This window comes from Nipponia nippon, unplaced genomic scaffold (assembly GCF_047370975.1).
Source record: "Nipponia nippon isolate SJK-2023a ecotype South Korea unplaced genomic scaffold, ASM4737097v1 scaffold_5, whole genome shotgun sequence".
Classification (NCBI taxonomy): Eukaryota; Metazoa; Chordata; class Aves; order Pelecaniformes; family Threskiornithidae; genus Nipponia; species Nipponia nippon.
Window position 1 is genome coordinate 42186688 of NW_028262369.1, and position 25132 is coordinate 42211819.

A 25132-nucleotide genomic window follows, 5' to 3' on the forward strand; every position below is an offset into this window, starting at 1 on the left:
TCCAGTACTGAATTTTGAACCAAGTTTTCAAAGTCTGATTTTCTCATGTTTTCATGTAGCTGAAGCTTACTGGGGTGTTACTGGTCTGTCTTTGTGGTTTTGGTTTTTTTTTTTTTTTTTTTTTTTTTTTTTCTGTGACTGAAAACAGTAACTTACAACCATATTGTCCCAAAGACCAAGCCTGCAAACTGCGTGACTTTTACAGGACCTACAGCAAAATAAGAAGATAAAACAAGTGCTACAGAGTGTCTGTATTAAAATGCCCCCAATGTTTATCATGGTAAATAACAGTGGAAGAAAACTACTCTTAAGAGTGTGCACAGTGAAGACTGGTCCTTTGTAGGCTAATCCTGTAAGCCTATACGTAGGGATAGACTGGTTCCTTACATCAGCAGGGGCCCTACAGAGCCCTACGTTACTTGTGTGACTTGCTAAACTAGGGCAAAAAGTGCTGGTCCAAATAAATGACTCTGCTTTTTATGTAATATTGCTTACTAACACAAAAGTTTAATTGCATCATTACTAAGAGCTGCTGACACTATTTTTGCATAACAGTTGAAACTGCTGCTACTAATAAAATGGACCTTCGTGACTCTTAATTTTTTCTTCTGAAGAAGAAAAGCCGGGTTTAAAGGTGGAGGAAAGAAAGGGTATCTCTCTTTAGCGGTTGTAAGTGAGCCTGTTTTGGGAACATAATCAAAGATACAAGAGGGGAGAGAAGCTGCTGCTGAACTGCAGTTTTCCACCCTTTGCACCCACTGTGCAATCAAATTGTGATGTTCATGGCTTTTCTCTCACAGTGCAGATTTTAGTTGCAGAAACCTTTATGCTTCTATAAAATGCAAATCCTAATCAATACTCGTGTAACGAGATCTTTAAATACCAGTTCAGAGCAACAGCTTTAGTTACTGATTAAGCCCTGTCCTGTTTTCCCCAGCAGCCATCAGACTGCCACTTGCTAGGATTCTTGATTATCCCACCCCTTTTAAGCATGTTTGGGAATGAGTATATGGGGATTTTCTTTTGTTTGTTTGTTTTGGTTTTTGTTTTTAAATAACCTATTTCTCTGGTCCCTAATACTGACTCAGTGGTTAATTCCTCCTTTACACTTCTATGAAAATCCCTACCTGCAACTTGCCGGGATTCCCTTTTGAATTTCTCCCCCATTCAGGCTTTGTTGCAGTGACCGTCCCTGTTGGGACTCCATCGGCCAGAGACTGCTATAATGTGAAAAGATGCCAGTTCTGCTTCTGCTGTGCCTGGCATGTGAAGACTACATGTCTCACTGTGCAGATACTGGTTAATCTACTTGTCTGTTTCAGTGAGCCACAAAAGGTTCCTGCCTATGTGGTAATTTGGCGGAAATAATGTGTAAAAGGAGTTGTGTATTTCACTTCCCACGTGCATTGAAGTCTTTCATGTGTTCGCTGGGATCTTGTACAAGAGTTAAATGAATCGCTACAGTATTTTGGCTGAAGTGTGAAATATTGTGAATGAAGACATTGCCAAAATCATTCCTGGTAGCATACACCATATTGCTTGCATTCAGCGTATTGCTTGCCTTTACCTTTAAATTACAGGAATTACTCTTAGCAGTGAGCTTAAGTCGAATAGTACAGAATATCAAAATACCTGTAAAGAAATCTTAATGATCAAGGCAGCTCACTAAAATTCTGAAGACCATGTATGATTTTGTTCTGGAATGCTAATGTTAGTAGCTTAGCCATGACTTGTCCCAAGTGCAATATTAGAAATTTTTAATGTAATCTTTTCTACTTGAATACGGTCTACATAAAATATTCTGTTTAAATATTCTACATTGCTGAAAAGATACGGGATCAAATTTCTTTCCAATAAATCTTCAGTTTAAAAAAATAACAGGTCTGCTTTGTTCTCCTACATACTGTGGAGGCTAGTTGAAATAGCAACCACCATCATCCATTAGCTGATTTTAAAGAGAATTCTTGCAGTCTGTTTTCTGAGAATTGGCTTGAGGTTAATTGTGGCTGCTGCAGTTTGAGTCCAGCATGTCATAAATGCTAGCATTAACATATGAAGGAATCCAGTTCTATTTTAAGTTGCAGCCGTCTGAAATAAGAAATTCTGTGCAGCTTCTCCCTCTGTTTCACTCAACAAAGGGTGAGTTCTTGTTTTTTCTTGGTTTAGACATAAAGAACATTCTCACCTGTCTGTATTCACTCTCCCAAGTGTAAAGATGGATACGGACCTAACAGGTTTTGCACGCCACTGGTTTCTGTTGGTGAGAGAACTGTTAAGTTTCTGGAAAGTTGAAAAGCAAAATTTAACATCTAAACTGCACTTACAACCATGTATGCAGTAGGCTTGGTTAATGTACTACAGCAAAAGTGATGCCAGACCGGTATCTGGTGCACTTCTTCGGTTCTCTACTTGCACTTCTTATCGTAGTCATCAACCTAAGACTGATGCAGATGTCAATGAACTGAATCCGACAAAGGGTTTTTAAGGTTTAAAGGTTTCTGGAGGTGTCTACATGTTAGAAGCTGATACCAGCAGGTGCAGCTTGCAGTTTGTAGCTTCAGGTACAAGCAGGTCCGTGTTCCCACAGTGTTGTCTTGTGAAGCAATATACCAGCTGCACTTAGGCAAGCTCTGAATATTCACAGGAATAATGTTATGCTGTCACAAAATTAAAGATGGAATAAAAATTTAAATGCCTTATTTTTATTTAAGTGGTCCTTTGAAATGCATTGTTTTCAAAACTGGAACTATCTACAGAAAATAGCTGAAGCATTTCTAACTCCAGGGGATGCATAGTGCCTGTAACAATCAAAGAATGTAGTGGACCGCCTAATTCCACTGTGGACATCTGATACAATGTGCCTGAAGCAATCTTCTGATCCGGAGCACCCACGCGTGCAAGGCCAACACAAATTGTGTTTTCAGTAATTTCTGTAAGAAAGAAGATGAAATGCTTCATTTGTTGACTAATGGTCCTGACATAAAAGAAAAAGTACTCAAAATGCTTGAACTTTTACAGTGCTTTCTTAGCACTCCAATTAATAAACCATCGGAGTGGCCTAGAAAGCAGCTTGTCCTTCAAAGAAAATAAAGCTGTATCTTAGAGATGTTTATAAGCAAGAATGGGAAGGCAGCAGAAGTCGAATATGAAATTCATTCAGGAATTGCATTCACTTTGAGGAAGCTGCTGCTTCTGATTCATTCTATACACAGAATAAAATGAAAGGATTTTCATTTTAACAGTATTTAAGGAATAAAATTTTAAAAGGAGGAATATAGCTAGATGAATTTCTATTTGCATTTTTCTGTGACACAACTGAGTCATCTTTATAGCTGCTGTGATTTCACCCTTGGTCTCAATAAACATCTTTCACAGTTTGCTGTTCACTAGTGTTAGGAACTCAAGGTCAAAATCACAGTTCTGCATTGTTGGGTAAACCTAGATTCATGCTGGTATTCATATAGAGCAGAGTGTGACCAGTCTAAATAAAATGTAGCAGGGATTTTTGAAGCTCGACTGATCTAAAATGCTCAGAATCCTTCCTCCTCCTGCAACTCTTAATAGATCAAAGAGCTCACAGTTCAAGACAGATAGAAACGGTAGAGGGTTACCAAACTGAGGCTTTGACTAAACGTCCAGGAGCCACTAGTGCTCGTTCATCTGTGCTCACTGAACTATGCCATGTTCAAGCTCTGCCAAATCCATCTCATGACTGGGATTTAAGGCGGCCCAATTCTACTGCAGAGCACAAGAATGCTAAGATTAAGAGAAGGGAGTAGAGTTCAGAGGCTCATCAAGAAGTGTGACTCGAGAGGGGTAGCAGCAGACAGAAACATTGCAGTAATAGTACCTGGTTCTTCTCCTTGCAGCCTCCTGTTTTGAATAATGGCAAGAAGCTGTTCTGCAGCTTGATTCACGCTCATGTAGCGTGGTGGCTCGTAAATCTTTCTTCCTCTGCAGGGAAAGAAAAGTAGAGAAATTTCACGTATAACCCATTTCATTATCCCTAGCGTTCTTACAGTTTATTTCAAGAAACCCCTAGACCAGGAAATTGAATTTAAACAGGCCCAGGCTCTCAGGCTGGGCCTTTTAGACAAGAGTGGAATTTTTAAGGCAGACAGAAGTCTCTTGTGCTCTCACCACACCTGTGAAACAGCAGGGCCTCCAGCTGGCAGATCATTTGAGTCCTAAAAGCAAATTCAGCTGCTGGAAGCAATATGCAGGTTTTACAGCTACTCCTGAAAGATGCATTAGACTTAAATTCAAGGGCAAACTACTGTTTTTCAGTCAACTGCCCTGTAGACAGATGATTACAGACTAGAAATATATTCTTAAATGAAATGCTGCTTTCTTTGCCAACTGTGGATTCAGTCAAACAGATTTTATTTTGAAACTCCAGAATAAACAAACCTCAATGATACTGTGAGGCTTCACAAATGTTAATTTAGACCGGAGTTACAGCATGCGTATAAAGTAACCATTTATATTCGCCACTGTCCAAACATACAGATTGCAGAGAGATGATTAAGATGTGGCAAGAGCTTTTTTGAATACAGTTAAATGAAGAGCATTTTCTGCATATTGCTTATTTAGCTGTTTAAAAAGGGTGGTACGTAGTCAGTACTTCACACTGTTTCTAGCCAGCATAAGGAAGAATGAATTCAGAACATTGCTTCAGCTATTAATCTGTTTCAGGATGGGGCAGAACAGTAGTAAAATAACACTTCATTTGCCAAGCGGAAAGCTTACCCCATTCTGACTTAATGCTTCTCACAGAAACAGTTGAAAAAAAAGATTATGCTCTGCTGCAACTTCATTCAGTTACTGTAAATAAAGCCAGGTCCTATTGTAATGAACAAAAAAGTTCTACTCCTTGTAAGAAACAAAAGACCGTGGCCACTGAGAAGTACAAGAGGAGAAGGCAGGTAAGTTCACTCTTAGACTATGGGCAAAGAACCTTTGTTCCTCGTACAAAAAAAAAACCCTTTGTAAATACACTGTGTGTTTCTATATATTTTCAAAATGGTGACTCACTTCATTAGATTCTCCAGAGACTGCTCCTTCACTTTAATATCTGTAGAACAAAACAGATATTAAAACGCAGGTTCCCTACAGACTTCCCGCTTCATTTTTTGTGTAGGTAAAGCTTAATTTAATTAGGAGGTTCTATAAACTTTATAACAACATTTTAGCTATTACAGGAAAAAGGAATACGGATTACATTCTACTGTTTCATATGTTAATCACAAAGCACTGTGATTTTATGCATGTGATTTTACCCAAAGATAGGGCAAGTTTCACCGATTTCAGAGCAACTTAGATGAATAAAAATACTGCTAAGTATACAAATAGCAGGCATGTTTACCATAGGATTGCTAAATGCTAGCATGTTCAAGCACACCAGGGTACGGGGACTACTCTTAAATTATGAGTACATTGTGGTCACAAAAGGTAAAACAGTATGACTGATCGACAGCGATTACATCATCGCCATGCAGGAACCTGACTTTCGTTAGCACTTCCTTGCTGTCCCAATCAAAATTTAGAACGATCTTCTGCTATGGAGGGAAAAAAAAGGATTTGGGCAAAAATGAAATAGAGAAGGGGTCAGGTAAGACTCTGCACATCTGCAATTTTATGAAACTCTTAACTGACCACAATCTCTCCAAGAGGCAATTGAATGTTATCTGTATTCAAATGCCCCCAAAATATTATTACAATGAAAGCTGGATACATTTTTAATCTTGATTTAAAAAAAAAAAAAAAAGCATTGCTTAAGTTATACAATCGACTCCTAAACCAAAGTGACTCTGAAGAAAGGAGTGTAAAATGCAAAGCTGCAAGACTATTAGTGCACACTTTACCAGATTGCTTATTCGTCCGTGAAGTCACTTTGAAATCAGAAGTTTATCAGCACTAGCCTTTTTATGTCACATTTGCTTATCTGGTAGTCTAGTCTAGTTGGATAAACAATCAATACATAGACCAGAATGACCAAGTAGCATTAAGGGAACAATTAATTTGGAAATTGGTAGTTTTCAGCTGTGAGCTACGATTAGGTGCCGGTACCACAACTGTCCCTGAAACATGAGATTTATAATTCAATTTTACTGTTTCAAAATTTTTACTTTCTCACTACTGTATAAAAAATGAAACATAAAAAGGGAGATCATAGAAATGAGTATACAAAATATCTAAAGAATACTTCGTTTTAAGGTAGTATAGTTGTAATAATCTTTGTTTAAAACACCTGTGAAGTCATCCTTCTTTAAAACAAATCACCACAAGTCTGATTTTTTAGCCAATTTTGAAAACAACTTTCAAGGCACTGGAAAGTTTGATGTGCAGTGATGCTTACACATTTAAATTGTTTCCTGCTCAGGATTCCTCCAGTTACAACAGAACTTGTTTTTACTTAAAATATTAATTTATTTAGCACTGAGAGATCCCAGCTGTGTCTGAAAGATGATACAGAAAGGAATATAATTATATAGACAAATATGCGAGTGCTTTATAGTTTATATGCAAGCAGTTCCGTAATCTTTAAGGAGCTACCAGGACTAGTGGAGTTACTCAGAAAGTGGCTTTCAGCCAAGGATTGCTGGGTAGGATAAAGATCAGACAGGACCATGGGAGAGCCTGGGGACAGCTGTCAGGTGGGAGCAGTGTTCCGTTTCTGCTCCATGGTCAGCAAGGATTTTTGACAGCACCGAAGCTTCTCATTTGACAATCACCTTTTGCCAAAACATCCTTAGATGAGATAATTTAGGAACGGGAATATCGCCTTACAAAACAGAAATGTGGTTAAATGTATGATTTAGCTCCCCAGAAAGTCAAATGTGTTGAGCTCTAACCTAATTAAGTCAATAAAAGATAGCTGCTAGTCACTGCAATCTGATTTGGACCCTGAGCTTGATCTAGCTTAAAATCACACTGATCTTTAGAGCAAATACAGGCCTCCTGCTCCTATTTGACTTCTACAAAGGCATAATTTCTTACAGATTTTCTGAAGAGGAATTAAGAAATTCCTGGCTGCTGTAGCATGAACAATGACTGAACTGACTCTAAGTACACGTACACTAATGTTCCAATTTTTGGTATATTTTCAAAGACATACGTTAGCTAAGAACATTTGTTTAATCACAGACTTTAATCACAGCTCATGCCTATCGCTATTGTTTCTGGACACCGCGGAAGATGGTAGCTAAGGAACCGGGGTAGCTGCTGCTTACCAAGTAAGCACAGTGTGTGCATTCCATTCTGCCTGTTCTTCTTGATCTTGTCAAAAAAGCTCTCTGGCTTCCATGTGTCTGTCCAGAAAACTATAGAAACTGTCTCTCCAAAATTGTACAACTGTAAAACAAAGCAAATGCAATAACACACATACACAATAAGAAAAAAATAAGTAGTGTAGCATACAAGAAAATGCTATGAAAATCATGAGCAATTGGCAACACTGAAAAGTCCTGAGCCTAGTTAATAAAAAAGTTTCATACCACAGGGAGAGTACTCCCCTAAAAGATGCTTAAGTTTGCTCTTTCATAAACACACAATAAAACATTGCATTAAAAATAATGCTTCCTTTTAAAAACGCTGCCCTGTGCTTCTCTGTATCTCTTGACTAGTTCTAGTGCATTCCTTTGCATTCCCTCCTTTCTTTTTAACAAAATCTGTAATTACTGAACTGTTTTTTCTTTGTCATAATAGAGGTGTGCTCTTGTTCTTCCACTCTCCAAACAGTACAGCATGTTAAAGAACGACTAATGAACTACCTGCAAAGTTTTTATCTCTCTCTGTGTTCCCCTTTTCAGTGTACATTAACTAACTTTCAATCTACCTTCTATTCTTTGTTACTTAATTCTGAAGTCCTTTTAAAGGCAAACCTTTCTAAGAGTAGCAGGAAAATTAGTACTTCTTATTTCTTATTTTGGTTAAGGCTAGGCAATTTCTAATAATGCCATAATACTTACAATGTTTTGATTCGACTGATATAGTAGTATTTGTATTAAAACAGCACTTTCCTGCAGATGAAAGCTGTATCATGCAAAAGAAGTTACAGTCTAAAGAGACAGTGGATATGAAGATATGAAGACAGGGACAGATTGTGCATGAAGCACAGAGGTGCAACATTTTTTATGCACATATGGAAGAAGAATATTGCTAGCAGACTCTATGTCGAACATACTCACTGATTTTAGTCTCAATCTTAACTCTATTTATTACTGTAAGTCCCTAATCTCGGTGAAGACATTTGAAGCAATAGTCTTGCCAATCATTCCCGGTGATGCAAAAGCAAAAGTCATGTGTAACCTAAGGCAGCATTTCGCTTGGAAGTTTTGTAACCAACTTGAAAAAGGGCAAAACCATGCATCAATTTTGGTCAATTCATCTCTGGAATGGGGCCATCCCAGACGGATTTTACAGCTTGCCAATATCCTGCCTGCTCAAGCCCACCAGAGAAACAACGGCTATACGGACTAACCTCCCCACTTTCTCTGTAAACCTGGAAGGAAAAACTGCTTTTCCAAGCCCACTAGAGGAGGCACTGTGTGGGCTGTTAGCAGAGAAGAGGACCCCTATATAGGAGTAGCTCTGGCAGCTCCCTGCCATCTGGGGATTCCCCTATACATACTGCTTTTACTGTGGCATTAGGTTGCGGTTTTAACTCTTTTACGCTGGCAGAGCAGAATTTGAATCAAAGCAGAAACATGTTTGTTTTCAAGGGACCAAAAGCTCAAATTTTAACCATTCATGCTGATAGGAACAGTGTTTATTCAAAGATTCCTGCAATATTACTGAAAACATTTCCTCTTTTAAATATTTCATTCTAGTACAAGGACAAGAACACCCAGCGTACATTTCACAACCTAAAGGTTCTTCCAGTAAACTAAATATAGGTTGAACCAAATGAATTCCTCCTGATGTAACTTCTTAACTACTGCAAGGCTGTGTTCCAGAAAAAGAAAAAACAAGCTATGTTTGGCCTATTTTTCATGTGGCTAGCTAGAACTCTTTCCATTTTGTCCCAAATCTGAAGAAAAACTATTAGAACAAGGAGTTTCTCTTTCTCCCCTTCACTGTTAGAGCATCTGGGAGCAAGTTAACCTTTAATCTCACTTGTAGTGTACCTTCAGTCGTCAATAACTGCCGAGATGTCCGGTACCAACCTAACTAGCTAGCTTACCAGCTGCCACCTGAAAGCCCCTGCAGTCATTTCCCAAAAGCAGCAGCCCTCATTCAGTACAGAAAGTGGCCTCAATTAACCTCAAATCTTATCCCAGTCCCTTTGGCATTTTGATAACCTGAAGGAGAGAATCTTCTACCCCTGCCTTTTAGCAAAGAAAGGGATGTGCAGAAATGGACAAAATGTTACTATCTGGTAAGTATTTTGTTGGGAATCAGATCTTTTAAACCATTCTGCCACATATTAGAAACAAGTTGGGCATTCAACTTTATACCCTACAGCACTTGTTCTGATTGTTATTTTTCTCTTTTCCATTGATCATTACAAAGATTCTCCATCATCTTTGCCAACAAGAAGTTAAGCAAGTTATCCTTTTTGTGCAGGCACTGCCAGTCAGATTCACTGAATCTGTCCTTTGTTTACCAGGTTTTGCATTAAAACTGAAGTCTGAATGTCAAAAAAGAATAAAACATTTTTGTCAGAAATGGCCTGTCTATTCAGTAGAAATAACTTCAGAATATCTTCACGAAGTATTGATATCATAGCAAACTGTACTTATAGCCTCACAAAAATATACGAGTTTTCTCAGCACCTGGACAGCACAGAAGTAGCTTCTACACCAGCAAGATGGAATGGGGCATATTTTATTAACCTCCTAGAAATGCCTTTGCAACTTATACCCCTCTACTAATTAAACTTCTAAAGAATAGATTTCATAGGATTAATGCATACATATTTTTACTTTAAACTAAAGAGGGGAACATACTACTTTGGCAACTTTCTGGTACACCAACAACCTATGAATGCTGTGGAACTGAAGCAATAAATGGATACCCCTACTGTGCTTGACTACTTGTAACTAATTACCTTACAAGCACTTCTACAGACACAAACAAGTATTTCTTTCTCAACCAGCATTTGATCTCTGCAGACGTGTGACATTTATGCAAACGCAGCACTGCTCTTCCACCAGAGCAAGCCTGCATTAAAGAAGCAACACCTAACTGTATCAGAACTTACATTTTTAACTCTCTCCCTGTACCTCATGCAGATTCAATTTGTTCCTAATAGTTTCCTGTGCTGTGTTCTAATTTCTACCTCTTGAAATCTAGCATAAAATATCAGACTTTTGAGAAAAGCCTTGCTCCAGAGAGAGCAGTCCATACCAAAGATTCCACTACTATCCTAAGGATTCAGCTGTTAGAGAGGACAGCAGGTCCACTAGAGCCAGAACCCACTGAAATTAAAAAAAAAGAGTCTTTCCACCAACCATAAAAGACTGAATAGGGCCCCAAAATTCCACAAATCATGCTTGTCGGAATAAAACTGTGACACGTTTGTTAACCAAGGTGTATTACAACACAGCTAAGGATTAATGTCATGCTTTGAGATTGTTAAGAAGAAGTTTAATAAGACAATGAAGAGCTCTGTATATTTTCAGTGAGACAATCACGCTGTATGGTTGCTGGCACAGCTTTGAAGAGAGGCAACAGCAAATGAAGTTTCACAGCGGTCTTCTGTGTGCTGCACTCTACACTAAGCAGCTGGGGTTCAGGAGTGGGCAACATCTGTTCTGTACAAGCTAAAACATCTCAAGCATCAGACTTGCACTCATCATCAGCTTTCTTAGAGTGCCTACATTCTCCTCAGGCGCAAAAGTGCCAGAATTTGAAAGGGGCTCTGAACCGACTGGACAGACATTTTGTGCTCCCAGCTTGGAAAATAACATTCTTACCTTCTCCCTAATGCTCAAAAACTTATCAGAAAAATTTCAAAAGGTCATTTTGAAAGACCTCAGTCTTTGGAAATACCCCCCCGCCCCCCCCGCCCAAGTTGTAACTGGCTTAAGCAAAGCCTTGTGCACTTAAATTTTGCAATGCAATAGCTGAAGTCAGGAAAGGAAGCCAGAACTCTCTACTCCGAGGCAATCCTCTGTCTGCTAGAGTTTTCTGCCTCTCACAAAATACTGCAGAAAGCTGTTCTTCAACTCACGCTTTCATCACCTCAGAACAAGCTATAACTTCCTATTTTATTTACACGCATAATATGAAAGAATGTCTGACAGCTTTTGGTACTGAGGTGCCTGTTTTCAGTTAGTATTTCTAACCCTTCTGTTAATGATATTTCTTATTTTACTTGTTGTTTATGTAAGCAGAATTGATTGCTAATTGAGAGGCCAGAATAAACGATGAGAGAAAAAGTGCTGTACCACGATCCCGGCTTGGAAAGCCTGCATGCAAGTGAAACTTCAATGAAACTACTGACCAACTTTGTTAATGGCCTGTCAGAATGACATGAGACACCTGAAGCTGTCTACATCAACGGTCCTCACTTAAAATACTGGTGTGGCTAATCACCACAAAAATATAGGGCATAAAAAGAAGGAACAAGCTGAAACTAAACAGGGAAATTAAAAAAGGAAGATCCCCCATCCCCTCTAAAAAGTACTAAAGCAAGCAGGAGAGAAGATACGAGATAATATTAAAGGTCAGTAGGGCAACAGCTGCAGAGAAACCAAGAAGTAAACATTTCAAAATGCAGACATTTATTTTTACAGCATCTTTCCCAGAATTATTGCTGTATCAGCTGCAATGGTGACAAAGCAATTCTTCACTTATGAGCCTGCCTCCTTTCCTAAAATTTCAAACAGCTTCAGAACTGGATACGTGTCAGGGGAAGGAATAAAAAGGAGTCTTATCATGACATTTTTCAGACCTGGCACCTGTATATACATACAAATGCCTGTAAACCCTGTAGCACTGACACGCTACTCATCTATGTTCTGTGTTGAGATGGTCACAGGTTACACTGCAAGTGGTTCTCACAGGACAGGTGTGGTCTGCAAATGAAGATACTGCACAGCCTGATCACATCCCACTGACAGGCACCAAGAGGCTTTTTCTCCTAAGGCTATTCCTCAATGGAATTTGGAGACCGTAGAGCACCTTGCATTATCCCAGGTTGCTGCTTGATAAATCCCACTGAACGTACACAGAAAAGCTAAGACTTGTTTTGTTTATCCTTGTCATAAGAGTTTTGACGTGATGCTATGCAACGTTCACCCTCAAAAAAAGGAACCTAACAGGTCAGATTTTTCCCCCTATCCGCTGTAACCAGTTAACAACCCTCCAGACCATATACATCAGATTAAAGAGCTCCTACTGCTCTTTATATTATATATTGTTGCCAGAGAACAGCTTAGGAAGTAGGACAATCATCAACAAAGAGGTAGCAAGACTCAGTCAAGCTTCATTTTTGCTTGTAATTGGTCCTATGAAACAACCACAAGCCTAGCTCTAGCCCTTTACACTATCTCGTTTAGTACCACAGACCTTTAGCAACTTTGAATGCCTTTCCTGAGAACCTTCACATGGAATTGAAAGTTTTTACTATTCACACACACAGGGCTATGACTCCTTTTTGTACTGCAAGTCAACAGATTGGCTCAGCTGTCCCAAAAACCTCCAGTCCCCTTAGCATGTGCCAGAGAGAAAGGAATTGTGAAGAAAAGGATGTCTGGCTGAGGGAAGCCCACTCCACATGATTGCAGTCTTCAGGAGGCAGCTGAGACAAATCACAGAAAAGCAGCTGAAGGGAAGAATACATTTTTCTCTTGGCTGCCTTCTGCATCAGCACTTAGGAAATAGCCACTCCACAAGCAGAACACTAATTCAGCTATCAAAAGACTCAGAAACTCCAAGCAAACTTGAAGAGAACAGGATTTTCCCTCCAAGGTAATGTCACCATATCTTTAATAACCTCCTAAGACTCTTCCCAGCAATATCAAACAATGATTCCTTCCCACCCTGGTCACGAAGATATCTAAATGGAGAAAAAATCCATTCTGATTAAATGGATGTTTCTGGGTCGTGTTTGCTGGTGACAAATGGCACTAAGTTGAAGAGCAATTGTGAGTAATGAAGTAGTGTGACTAGCACTGATTTAACCTTTAAGCGGTTTGAGAAACAAACACCAACTTCTAAAAGGCTCAGAAGCTGGTAGTAAGCGAGAAAACCAACCAGTGATGGAAAACAGTTTGTTTTAACTGTCAGTGAATAAAAAACATTTTGTGTAGAGCCCCTCCTATTAGAGCAAAGAGTATTTTTGAAGATTAGGGCACAGAGAGAGGGTGGAACTCAGGTTCCGCTCCTGCAGCTACTACAGGTTTTCTATTTGACTATGAGCACAGCGAGTAATGATAGCATCCTTCAGCTTCCTTATCTATAAATAATATTTTTCTACTTGACACTGAAAATGTATTCACCTGCTCAGTAAAGACTCAAAAATAACATAGTAAGCACTGCTTTCGCATTTAAGTGACCAGCTAGTAGCAAAAAGACAAAACTATTTTATGATCGTAATTGTCTTACAAGAATTAACTGGACTGCAAACAAAAAAAATCAAGATAAGTTACTGAAAGAAACAAGGGGACATGCAGATGTTTGTTCTGAAGCTATTCAGGTGGAAAGTGGGTATGTCTCAAAAGAAAGGCAGGTCTTTGCCATGACATGTTTTTTTCCTACCTACCCTACCAAAATGTAAAGTAAATGCTTTCAAAACTAGCACCACCACTCTCCCAGAAATGAGTGGCTCATTTTAGCCTTTTGTCTCATCCCATGGCTTGCCTCCAGCTTTGCACTTTAGTTCTCCATCCTCTTTTTTTACAGTAATGCCATTATCTCGAGCCATTTCAAGTTGCATCATTCTTTCACGTGCATCACAGGTCAGTATGACGCAGAGTCTTCCTCATGTGTTTGACCATCCATATCGCTACCTCCAAGATACATTATCAGAACTGGGACAGAGAATTCTGTCCTGAGAGCACCGCTCTGGCCAGTGACCTTCCCAAACTAACCCAGATATCATGCAGATAAGGAAGGAAGGTAAAAGGTATAAATTAGAGATCCTGAGTTTTCTGCCTCTTTATTCTAGGGCTAAAAGCCTTAGCAATCAGCCATATTCTGAAAAACTGAGTATGGCTACAGATAAAGCCATGGAAGTCAAGCTAGGCTCTCCCTTTGTTCTCAGCTTGCAATGCTGAATCCTGGTGGGATAGAGCCAAGGCAATGTCTTGCTCACAGGGCAGCTGAGCAGTGGTAGAATAGAGGTAAGCCTGTTACCTAAAAAACTAAGCTTTCCAAAGCTACGGAACTACAGGGCAGCTGCTGATGAGGAAAGCTGTACTGTCTCACTAGTTACCACCCACTAGAAGTGCTCTCTGGGAATTTTGGCCTTCCCCTGGGGACTTCTGTCCCCTCTCACTGACTTCCCTGGCAGTGTGCATAGATATGAAACTGCGTGACTTTCCTCACTGGTGGTTGTTCCCCTCTACAACAGGAGTCAGAGTGATCAACATACCTACATGTCAGATTCCAGACAAGAATGGTGAACCTGCAGAGAACGTGCTAAGAGGCACTCATACACAGGCACTTTTCCTGGCTTCTCCCCCCCAGGCCGTATTCGTTTTTGAGAGAAAAGATGTTCTTCAGCCTTGAAAAAAAAAAAAATCTGACACAATGAGGCACAGCAAGAACAGTGTAAAAGAGGGAGCGACAGCAAGTCATAGAGCCTTATGCCCAGTCAGACTAATACTTTGCTAAGTTATACTATCCTCTTGTGTTCAATAGCTATAGCTCATTGTATCAATCTGTGAGAGCTTCCTAGAAGTTCAGAAAGTTTAATTTTCAAAACTAAAAAAAAACCCAACCTGTTCTTTGTACAAATAGTCTTCACCTGTGCAGCCTTCAAAACAGCTGCACTGATTCTGGTAAATGGGCAAGACAGTTGGAAAAAAAAAATTGAAAATAGATATTCACCCTTCTTTACAATTTGGCAAGAAATGTATCTATGAATTGAAGGTGACAAACCATCACTAATGCTCTACTGACTTCAGTAACTCACTACTGTACAGGAAAACTGCGCAACTACCAGAATGTTGTTGGCTGCCCAGAAACATTGCTCTGATGACAAGAGACATGTTCTTTTGTGAACAGACTGGGCTGTAGCTGCATTTTACTGAGGGCCTAATCAGCAGTTACAGCTCACTACGCACATGGCTTTCAGAACAGCGTATAAAGGTGTTTCCTGTTTTTCTCTAGTAAGAAAGAAAGAGGTTTTGTATCACAATCAGATTAAAAGAAGAAAAAAAGCCAAGCCTTTTCTGTGGTGAAGCAAAAGAGGAATCCCTGGTATACTTGACAGCAACTTTGCAGTTTGAAACACAATAACTCCAAAAATAAATTGATGGCAGGAGACAGCCATGAACGTAAAGACTGTTGAAAGAAATTATAAACTTCCACCGCAACTCTAATTAAATCACAGGCTGCTTTTTTTGTAAGATACCCCTCACTTGCTGTTTATGCCTGTATGGAGCGATGAAGAGTTAAACATACAGCTGGTTATAGTCTGTCCGGTAATACAATATGATCACTATTTCCTAAAACGCTTTATACAACAACAGGAATGTTGACTTATGAGAAGGCAGCCCCTCCCAAGCCGGAATGGAAATGGCGACTAATGCCAGAGTGAATAACATCACATTTCCTTCACGGTCTGTTCCCTTCAGCATGGGATAAGGAAATAGTAAACTTATCTCCAAAACTCTGCATATGTGAAAAACCTTATGAACTGTTTGCAATATATTCCCAGTTAGTTTTCTGCTCTTTGTTTCCGTTAACCTAGAAGCTCTATACTCCTTCCTGCACCCAGCTGGAGTTGTGGGGGAAGCAAACTTTCAGAAAACTTCATCACCTGTTCTCTTTGGGAATACGAGCCTTGCATCTTCCTTCCTAATGAATGTAAAAGAACAGTAAAAAGATAGCAGGTAATAGAAACTACTTGGCAACAGCTTGACAGCAGAAGCAAACTTTGCACCACCATGAAGCCAAAAGGGGAAAGAGTGAGCCCCAACCTCAACTCTTGTGTTACCCGCCCCAGTAAGTGCAGTCATGCGACAGCTGCCATCTGTCTGCTGTACATGTAGATTTTAGACACCAAGAAGCCTATTTCCTTCCTAAAAGATAATTTTGCCCAAGTCTTACAGCAATAGGCAGGTATCACTAAGAAAGTGCTCACGGGAAGAATTATAAAGAATGTGAATCCTGTGCTGCATTCCCTTTAGCATTAGCATTCACATCTCGGAACAGATGTCAATGCGGTGTTGCTGAACTGCCGGATCAGACAGGGCTCCCACATTTCTGAACCATTCAGATGTGATCAAAGCCAGAAATAATACCCAACTTATTGCAACAGATTTTTTGCTGCTGGGCAGCACTGAAATAAGGCTGTTAGAGTTTGTCAGTGTAAATTTGAAGGTGTCAGTTGTTTGTTGAAATAAAAAAAATTGTGTTCTTTTATGTTAAGCTGGGAAGGAATGCTTCTTCCTTCAGTGAAGAAAACTTATTGTTCAAACCCTCAACTCTCGTCTGTTGTACACTTACATTCCTGTGCCTGCTTTTGGTTTTGGTAAAGTGGGACTTTGGTTTAGGGGTTCCCATAGACACGGAACCATTCTGAACCTTGAGAGGGAAGGTTCTGTGTTAAAGTAATGAATGAAAACAAGAGGGGGAAGCTTCAACTAATTTGTATGTGATTAGTTATGATACATACACTGCCATAATATTTTTCATGCAGGAAAAGTAATAATGGACCTATACATGTGTAAAAGGAAGTAGTCAATTATTTTCTTGGGGGATGCTAGACCTTTTCTACTGTAGCCATTCAAGAAGCACAAAAACTGTCATTTGTTCCTCTAGTCCTTGACTAGGCAAATCCCTCCTCTCTTGGCAGACGGGCAGAAAGAATGCATCATATACAAGATTTGGGAATTAGCTATGATCCGAGTTGGACATATAGACAGGCCTGTGCATTAATTCCTTTTATGACAAGATCAGCGTATTTCTCAACAGGATAACAACCTAATTTAAGAATAAACTTACCAAGTGACCAGGTCAGTAGTAGAAGTAAGCCAACATGAGCAAAGCTTTATCTGTAAAATAACTTAAATATCAAAGTCTCCTGGGGCAGAGGGAAGTTAGAGAGCAGAGAATAGAAGCGTTACTATTAATTTGCACATGCACTCATCAAAAGGGACTTTTGCTGACATGTAGTATGCTGAAAAGGAAGTGTTAACGAATTCTGACAACAGAAATGTACAGTTGCTACAGATCTTCAAACTTCAGATTGCAACATGCACTGCTACAGCAGTAGAAGAGCTCACCAATTCTAAGTTTAGCAGTTGTGGAATAGCATATCTACAAAAATGTTACCTGTAAACCACAGCAGCCCACTGCATTCATTATTGAAGCGTTATGAATGACCTTGTATGGAATCCCCAGTTTTACTGCACGCAGTACTAAATCACTGTGCGTCGTGGCCCTGTGTTAAGAAAAGAAAGGAATTAAAGATTGAAAAGATAAAGTGACCAAGTGTTACTAGCATTATAGTTTGTTTTGAAAGTAAAATTAAACCCTTCACAACTAGGGCAGTGCAGAGGTGCCAAAAGGGTAACAATAACTTGACTAATTGTTACAGGAAAGTAAAAAATCCAATAAGGCTTCCATATGTCACCTTCCCTAGCTGAAAACACAGGAATCCTCAGTATGCCACGGTTCTTTGCAGCTTTCTGGCATCATTAAAACTGTAACTCCAACACAATTGTTACTTTTTAAAGTAGCTTTGGCAAGTACTTGAAAAGGAAAGTTCCATTTATCCTTTGTCTTCTGCAGGTGTCTGCTGGACATCTGTTGAACTGTAAAGGTCAACTCTATTTGGCATAGACTTCAACAAAACTCCAATATTTCCTCACTCACTGCACAGCCAGGCCTTCTCCCATCTGCACTGGTGCATGCCAGGAAAGCAACACACTCAAACAAGAACTCTGAACAGACTGAGGTAAACTGCATGCAGTACTTAGAAAAAAACATCCTTAGACTAAATCAACTTTTATCATATTTAAGCCAAATTGCTCAAATTAACAATGCCGAAGTTTGAGTGATCAAGTTTATTCTGAAATAATGAAGAAAATTCTAGTCAAGCTTAGAACTGAGCTAAATTTGGCTCCAGGTCTAATGCTCAATAACCACCTTGCAGTGACTGGTACAAGAATTACTGGATGTGCAGTTAACACAATTGGGATTAGAGTCCTTCTAAAATGGTACGTATATACAGATCCAGCAAATCTTTGAACTGCAACAATGTTTACGTATGTATCTTGCTTGCATGTACGCTTACATATATGCCAGGCACTCCATTTTCCGTGTGAAATACAAAAATGCACCTAGCCCTTGCCTAAATTTATCAAACCTGAACAATGGCCTTAGCCATCCCCTTCCCAAGATGTACCACACAATTCTGTGTGGTCATTCCAAAGAAGGAAGCAAAGAAAGAAACAGCATATGCCAATCAGAATAATTAAATAGGAAGACTGCTTTCACCCTGGCCTGGTTCAGTTACCTTAACAGAATTCCCCTGATTTTTAGTCTGATAATTTTGACACTGCATGTCTGACTAGCACCAATCAGCAGAGCAGGTGCTTCAGACTGGAATTCAAACGTGGCTGCAGCTGGCAAGGCTGTAAGGATCAATTATTTAAAAAAGAAATCATTTTCACTGGAGGGAAAAGAATAGAGGAATCTGAATTTGGGAAGTCAGAGACCCTGATACAAACAGGCTTCCAAACCTAGAGGAATGCAGTAAAGTGATCTAAAACAACGCTTTGGTTAGTAAACAAACTATGCTCCTGACTTCCATAAGCAAAGGTGATTTAAGAATGCCTGCCCTAAGAGAAGAGGGGACTAGTTTTACTGCCTTGTATTATTCCCTTCACATACACAGGACAAGGAGTACTGGAGGATTTTGTGGTTATGCTAATACTGACCAAGGGATCAGCTGGCTTTATTCACCCAAATCTGCTCCAGCCAGTATTTTCTCCCAATAGATCGGTCTATAATGACTGTAGCTAAGAGCAGAAGTGCCCTGGTGAGCACTCAGCTAATACCAGCAAAGGCCTCATGGAGTCAGCCCTCTGCACCCAGAGCTATACTAGTATTTTCTGTCACTGATACAGATTTTAAGTTTTATGGGTAGTAATAATATGAATGTTAGCACCAGGCTAGATGAAGGTGGGCTTTCCAGTATACTACTACAATTGTCAGGTTCCTGCTAGCACATCTATAGCTGTCAGCACATATGCAGATAAAAACTTGCAGTGAACAACAGTGAGAAGAACGACAGGGGCACAGCTTGTTTTATCACTTTAACCATTAATACCTGAGGTTTCCTAAGGCTGCCAAGTACTCTTCTTACCTGCAAATACACTTGAAACTAGCAAGTATACTTGAAACTATGATCAGCTGCAGTCACATGGCTTCTATCCTCCTCCCATATGGCTTCTCTTAGGACAGAAACATTCAGTACTCTTTCCTAGTAACCTCTTGAACCCCTAAATCCTTAGGGTTCTACGTGGGCACGGGAGCAGTTCTAGCTGCAATATTAAGAGCTAAGAATGTAATGTTTAGAGAGAAGGAACTCATTCAAAAAAAGGGTAGTTTCCTACAATGATGTAGTATGTTAATCAGAATTGAAGTATTTTGACACTGAAACTAATGATAACTGAGGCAGGTCAAGATACTGCTTACAAGTAGCAATTACATTTCAATATATGTAGGTTGGTTTTTTTCATCTTGTGTACTTACTTGTATCAGTCACTGGATCAGAGCACATGGGTACAGGTAATGTGGCTCTACATTTCACATGAATCCTAATTTTGATGTTAACATGCATTGAAAGTATAATTAATATTTCTGAAATACAGCATCATCTGCCCATAAGTACTAGTTTAATATAATATTCTCTTGCCAATTCCCTTCAACCTGTGTTTGCATAAATTATCTGCTTTTGACAGATGCGCACACTGCTCCTCTTTTTCATAAACTCCATTTTTTCACTCACAAATAGGGTGATCAGTGATTTGATTTTTCTTGTGCCCCTTAACACTGTGGTATAAATCTTGAATCACCAGCTGGAGACTAAAAGCTCTTCTGTATGGCTTGACATTACAGATTGATGATGCCTGACTGAATAAACAGAAGGAGATCCTTCTGGTGATAGAAAAAGACTATACTTTTCAGCAGGAATAAAAAGTGGAAACAAAAGGCTTAACAAACAAAAATGAGAAGACATTTATAACAACCTAAGTGATTTTAAAAACTAGCATATATCAAAGCAGCAGTGCTGTACAACCAACAATCAGTATTCATTCTAGAACAACTGAGCATAAAAGCTGTAGTTTATAAGTACAAATAGCAACTAAAAGAATATGCTCTCAAAACACAGCACATTTCTTAATTATGTGATATCCTAGAATTTCTTCTGTTAGCAGATAAAACCTTGAACAAAATATCCCCTATAAAAGCTAGCATGGAGAATGAAATGATAAGTGACTGCTGAAGGAAAGATTTATACATCCTGGAGGGTCCACATTCCTATCTATAAGGGATATCTCAGCAAGGAAACTCCAAAGCAAGATAAAGTGTAGACAATTGCATGTATACTTTCAATGCAATAAAAAATATACAAAGACATAAAAAGTGCTTCTGGTCTGAAAATCAGCTGCTTCATAAAGAATTACAATTACGGAGTATGGCTCCTTTCTACTCAAAAAAAGAGAGTGATTAAGCTACAGCAATAATTAAAATGTTGCTTTGTCTTACCCAAAAGGATCACCAACTACAAGAAATGCGACATCACAAACATCAGCTTCTTTTAAAATGCTATCTGCTTCTTGTTCCACCATTTCTCGGTCAGCCAAAATCAATTCTTTTCCATAGAATTCTTCCTAGAAATTGAAATTGATAAGAAACATCATAATAAGACCCTTAGGACTGTTTTCATATCTCTCTGAGTGCTCACTCAGGAACACAGACAACAGACACTGGAAAGCCAACTTTATTGTTCTCCCCAGCAGTCCGACCCATGTCTTAGAGAACCCTGCCTCCCCTTGCAAGAACACCTGAGCTTCCCCTAAAGCAGCTCCCAAGTTGACAAAAATTAGTCAAGCGCATTATTCTGATACTGACTTGTTTTTTTTATGCCTTCTGTGTCAGTTGAGGAGCTGGTCCAAAAGTAGCTCAATCACACCTGCATACTGAAGGTACCTGGGTGGACTCTAGGTATAGTTAATTTAACTGGTCATCCTACTGTAAGGCATCCCCTCTCGCAGGTCTGAGCCTAACTGCTTACGTTAGTTACAATACCGACATCAAACCAGATACAAATACAACGCTAGCTGTATCACAACCTAGTTTTTTAGATTTTTCCTTAGTACACTGTAACTAACCACATCTAAGGAATGATTTCATATTAATCCTTCATCTTCAGTTCTCTGTAAGGAATACTTTACTATGTATACAGGTAAGTATACATAGTATATATATGTAAGTATATATATACATACATATATAAGTATATACACACATATATATAAGTGTATATATATATAAATATATATATATGTATGTAAGTATATACATATATAAGTACAGGTATATATCGATATCATGTCCTTTGCTTTTCTTCAGCAGCTCAGTAATTATCGTGTCTCTTTGTACATTTTAAATGCCTTTATTTCCAGAATCAACCTCACATGTGTACTAAAACTTCAGTTAGTTCTAGAACATGTTGTTTGACCACCCTGAACCTATCTGTCTCTAAGTCATGTGTCACCATACATTTCACATGTTCTTTACATTATTAGATAAAGGGTATTTTCCAGGTCATAGACGAAAAAAGATGGCTTTGTTCTAAACAGTATTCAGAAAATTTGGGTGGTATTACAAATATTAACAAATTGATAGAACTATTAAGTCAGTTATGGTCCAGAAAGATTTTCCTCTCACTTCTCCTGTGACTTCAGTGAAGCTTCATCTTTGCCCGCCAAGAATAGTGAATTGACAAGAGAACCATCATACTTGTATGGAAGCAGAGTAGTGCTTCCATAAAATAAAATCCATCCCATGGGCTAGAATACTAGATATGGGACCTCTGTTACTGAGTTCGGTTCGCTTTTCTAAAGATGACTTCCTCACCATTTTTTAATAAATGTCTCTACCTCTGTACAATGAGGATATTATTTTCCTTGTGAAACAGACTGCAACCGGTACAGATTTGATAGAAAGGGGACCAAATAAATGTATAAGCAGCTCTTGTATCATTGATTCAGAACAGTTAACGGCCACCCTGGAGTACTGCTGAGGTCTATACTAAACAAACGATGACAAATTTTGACACCCCATTTGTTTTTGTTAGGTATCTTACACTAGATGCACATCAGCAAGTAGGACAGCAGAACAGGAGCTGATCTATAAAGCAAAGCACTTGGTGCTGAGAACTCAATAACAATGCTACATACATTTTGGTGGGTTTACCATTGGACCGGACTGGCTTTAGTCCAGTACTGTAAGCGAATGCACACTATAGAGCATATTAGGTGCATTCCTAGAAGCACACCTTTCCGTTTGTTTTCATCTAATGGAATCTATTTGCATGCTTTGAGACTGCTCCACAGTGCAACTCAAAGCACATTAATTAGAGAATATATAAAAAGCACTCTCCTGCCAAAAACTAAAATGTAGACCCACTAGGAGGTTACTAGGTCCAAACAGTTCTTTCACCAAACTGAGGGCCAATTTAGATGGTCAACATCAAATAGCTTTTAGCATACGTTTTAGGCCAACAAGATAAACTAAGCAAGTCGTGTCATTTGAATTGTGAGATCTGATTTTAAAAGCATCAGCACAGGAGGATTTCTAGAAAATACCTGCAGGAAAGAATCTGGGTTTTATCTCTTGAGAGCTTTCCCGTAACTTTTTGTGTTGCTTAGGACAGACTGACCTTCAGATTGATAAATAAACCGTTCAGCATTGTCACTTGTATGTAAACGGGTCTGTATTATCAGCACTTGGTGATTAATTCCTATATTCCCTCTTAGGCTGTTTCAGGTAAGACAGCATCTTTTACTTTGTTTTTATGGATCATTTTTCCCAATTACCTCATCTTTGGGACTTCAAGGTTTCCAAAAGACTTCAAACAATAAAAACCAAACCAAACAAACCCCCAAAAATAACCACGCCAAAAATATTGAGCATTTTTCTATTATTTGATGTTTTATTTTCAGCTGGCTAGGAATTAATCAACTTTTTTATAGCAAATGCAAAGTAAAAATATCCAAGTAATCATTTCTATTTTGCAATTTTCCAACTATCCAACAACAACAAAAAAATAACATTTTGTTTTGAATTAATTAATTTCAATTCAGATTGTTTCAGTACCGAAAAAAACCAGAAAAACATGGAGGGTATCTTCATTTCAAAATACAGCAGATATACCAGAGATGGCCCCAAATATTCTAGCCTAGCTTGTTTCTGGAAACCACATAATGCTGACTACAAGCTAAACGTCTCATGTCCTGTATGTACATACAGGTATGCATACAAGTATATTATGGCTATACAGCATCCAAGACCCAGACAGCATCTCTGTATACAACGCAGCTTATTTGTAGGCGAGATCCCTGTTCTGTGGGTAGGTAAGCTCTTTTTTTTTGGTATTATTTCAACATTAAACTGTATCTTTCTATGACCAGTGAACCCATCAGAGTTATAATTTGTATATTTTTAGTACTGTCATCTTCCATAAGGTGTGTTTACTAACAAAAAGCTTATCTCCATGTTGTTCAACAGCCCATCTCTGACTGAACTGTGTGTGTTCTGGAAGTCTCAATGTGGTGAGACAGCTCGGCCCACAAGGAAACATGGAAACGTGAGACATTCAAATTATTATTCCCAGCAGGCACACCATAATACCTCAGGCTGATACAGAGGTTCAAGGCTTCAAAACATAGAATCATTTAGGTTGGAAAAGACCTTTAAGATCATTGAGTCTAACTGTAAACCATCGTTTGTCTTGGAACAAAAAGACTGTGCCAGAGATCTTGGGGGGGGGGGGGGGGGGGCGAGAAGCCGACACCCCCCCATAATCCTATGGCCATCAGCTGAATTACTCTACATTAGTAATTTAATGAAGCCCCTAAATGTGCAGTGAATGTCTGTCAGTACTCTATGCTTTTTAGAAATATCAGATAAATAAATCGGTTCACTAGTTCTGGGACATAAGTCTTCCCCCCACCTGGGAGGGGGAAACCCATAATACTATCTTGCCCAGGTAAACATCTAGCATGTCAGCAAGTTTGTAAAAGTTGCCTTGGCATATGTAGAGTGCAAAACAAAAGGTCTGGGGAGGTGAGGACAACATGTATTTTTCTGGTACGTCTTTTGATTTTTTTGTTTTTGAACAGATCAGACATTTTTCTAATCAGGTCCTCCAATATTTCAGGATCGCCATACACTGACAGAATTTGAGATACAAACTAGTGTCAGTACTTGTAGGAAGGAAAATTTTATTTTCGTTCCAGTCTTCTCACAAGGTAGTGAAACGATTTCTCCTATAAAATACAGTATGTGGAGGTCACGTAGATACTTTTCCCAACAACACGCATCTCCTGCGGATGCTACTGACCCACCAGCCCCAGCAACCTCCTCGCTCGCTGGTGCGACAGGCGGCCAGACCTACCAGCGCTTCCTTGCCCACCGTGAGGAGGGACGTGTAGGCCTCCAGGTACACCCTGCCGCACCGCCTCACCGCCTCCAGCCCCTTCACCGTGATGTCCTTGGCATCTCCCAAGCCCAGCCCGACCAGGTACAGCATGCTTGGGGAGGCCCTCACTGCCGCCAGGCCCAGCGCCGCCGCCGCCTATCACGGGAGGGAAACGGGGATCAGCCCGGACGCCTCACGCCTCACCGCGCCGCCGCCCGCCGCGCCCCCCACGTCTCCCCGCTCCTGTCACCCACCCGCCTCTTCACGCCCGGGCGCAGCCCCGCTCCCTCCTCACAC

At 39.5% G+C, this 25132-nt stretch overlaps 1 protein-coding gene across 1 annotated transcript; it reads right to left on the bottom strand.

Annotated features, from left to right (window-relative positions):
• Nucleotides 1–98: 98 nt before the first annotated feature.
• Nucleotides 99–24946, bottom strand: DPH5 (diphthamide biosynthesis 5). Its single transcript, XM_009468293.2, has 7 exons — nucleotides 24812–24946; nucleotides 20896–21020; nucleotides 17452–17560; nucleotides 7233–7353; nucleotides 5035–5074; nucleotides 3851–3954; nucleotides 99–2930 (listed from the first exon to the last, which is right to left on the bottom strand). Exons 1-7 carry the CDS (start codon nucleotides 24944–24946, stop codon nucleotides 2707–2709), a joined length of 858 nt encoding a protein of 285 aa, XP_009466568.1. The 3' UTR covers nucleotides 99–2706.
• Nucleotides 24947–25132: the final 186 nt, after the last annotated feature.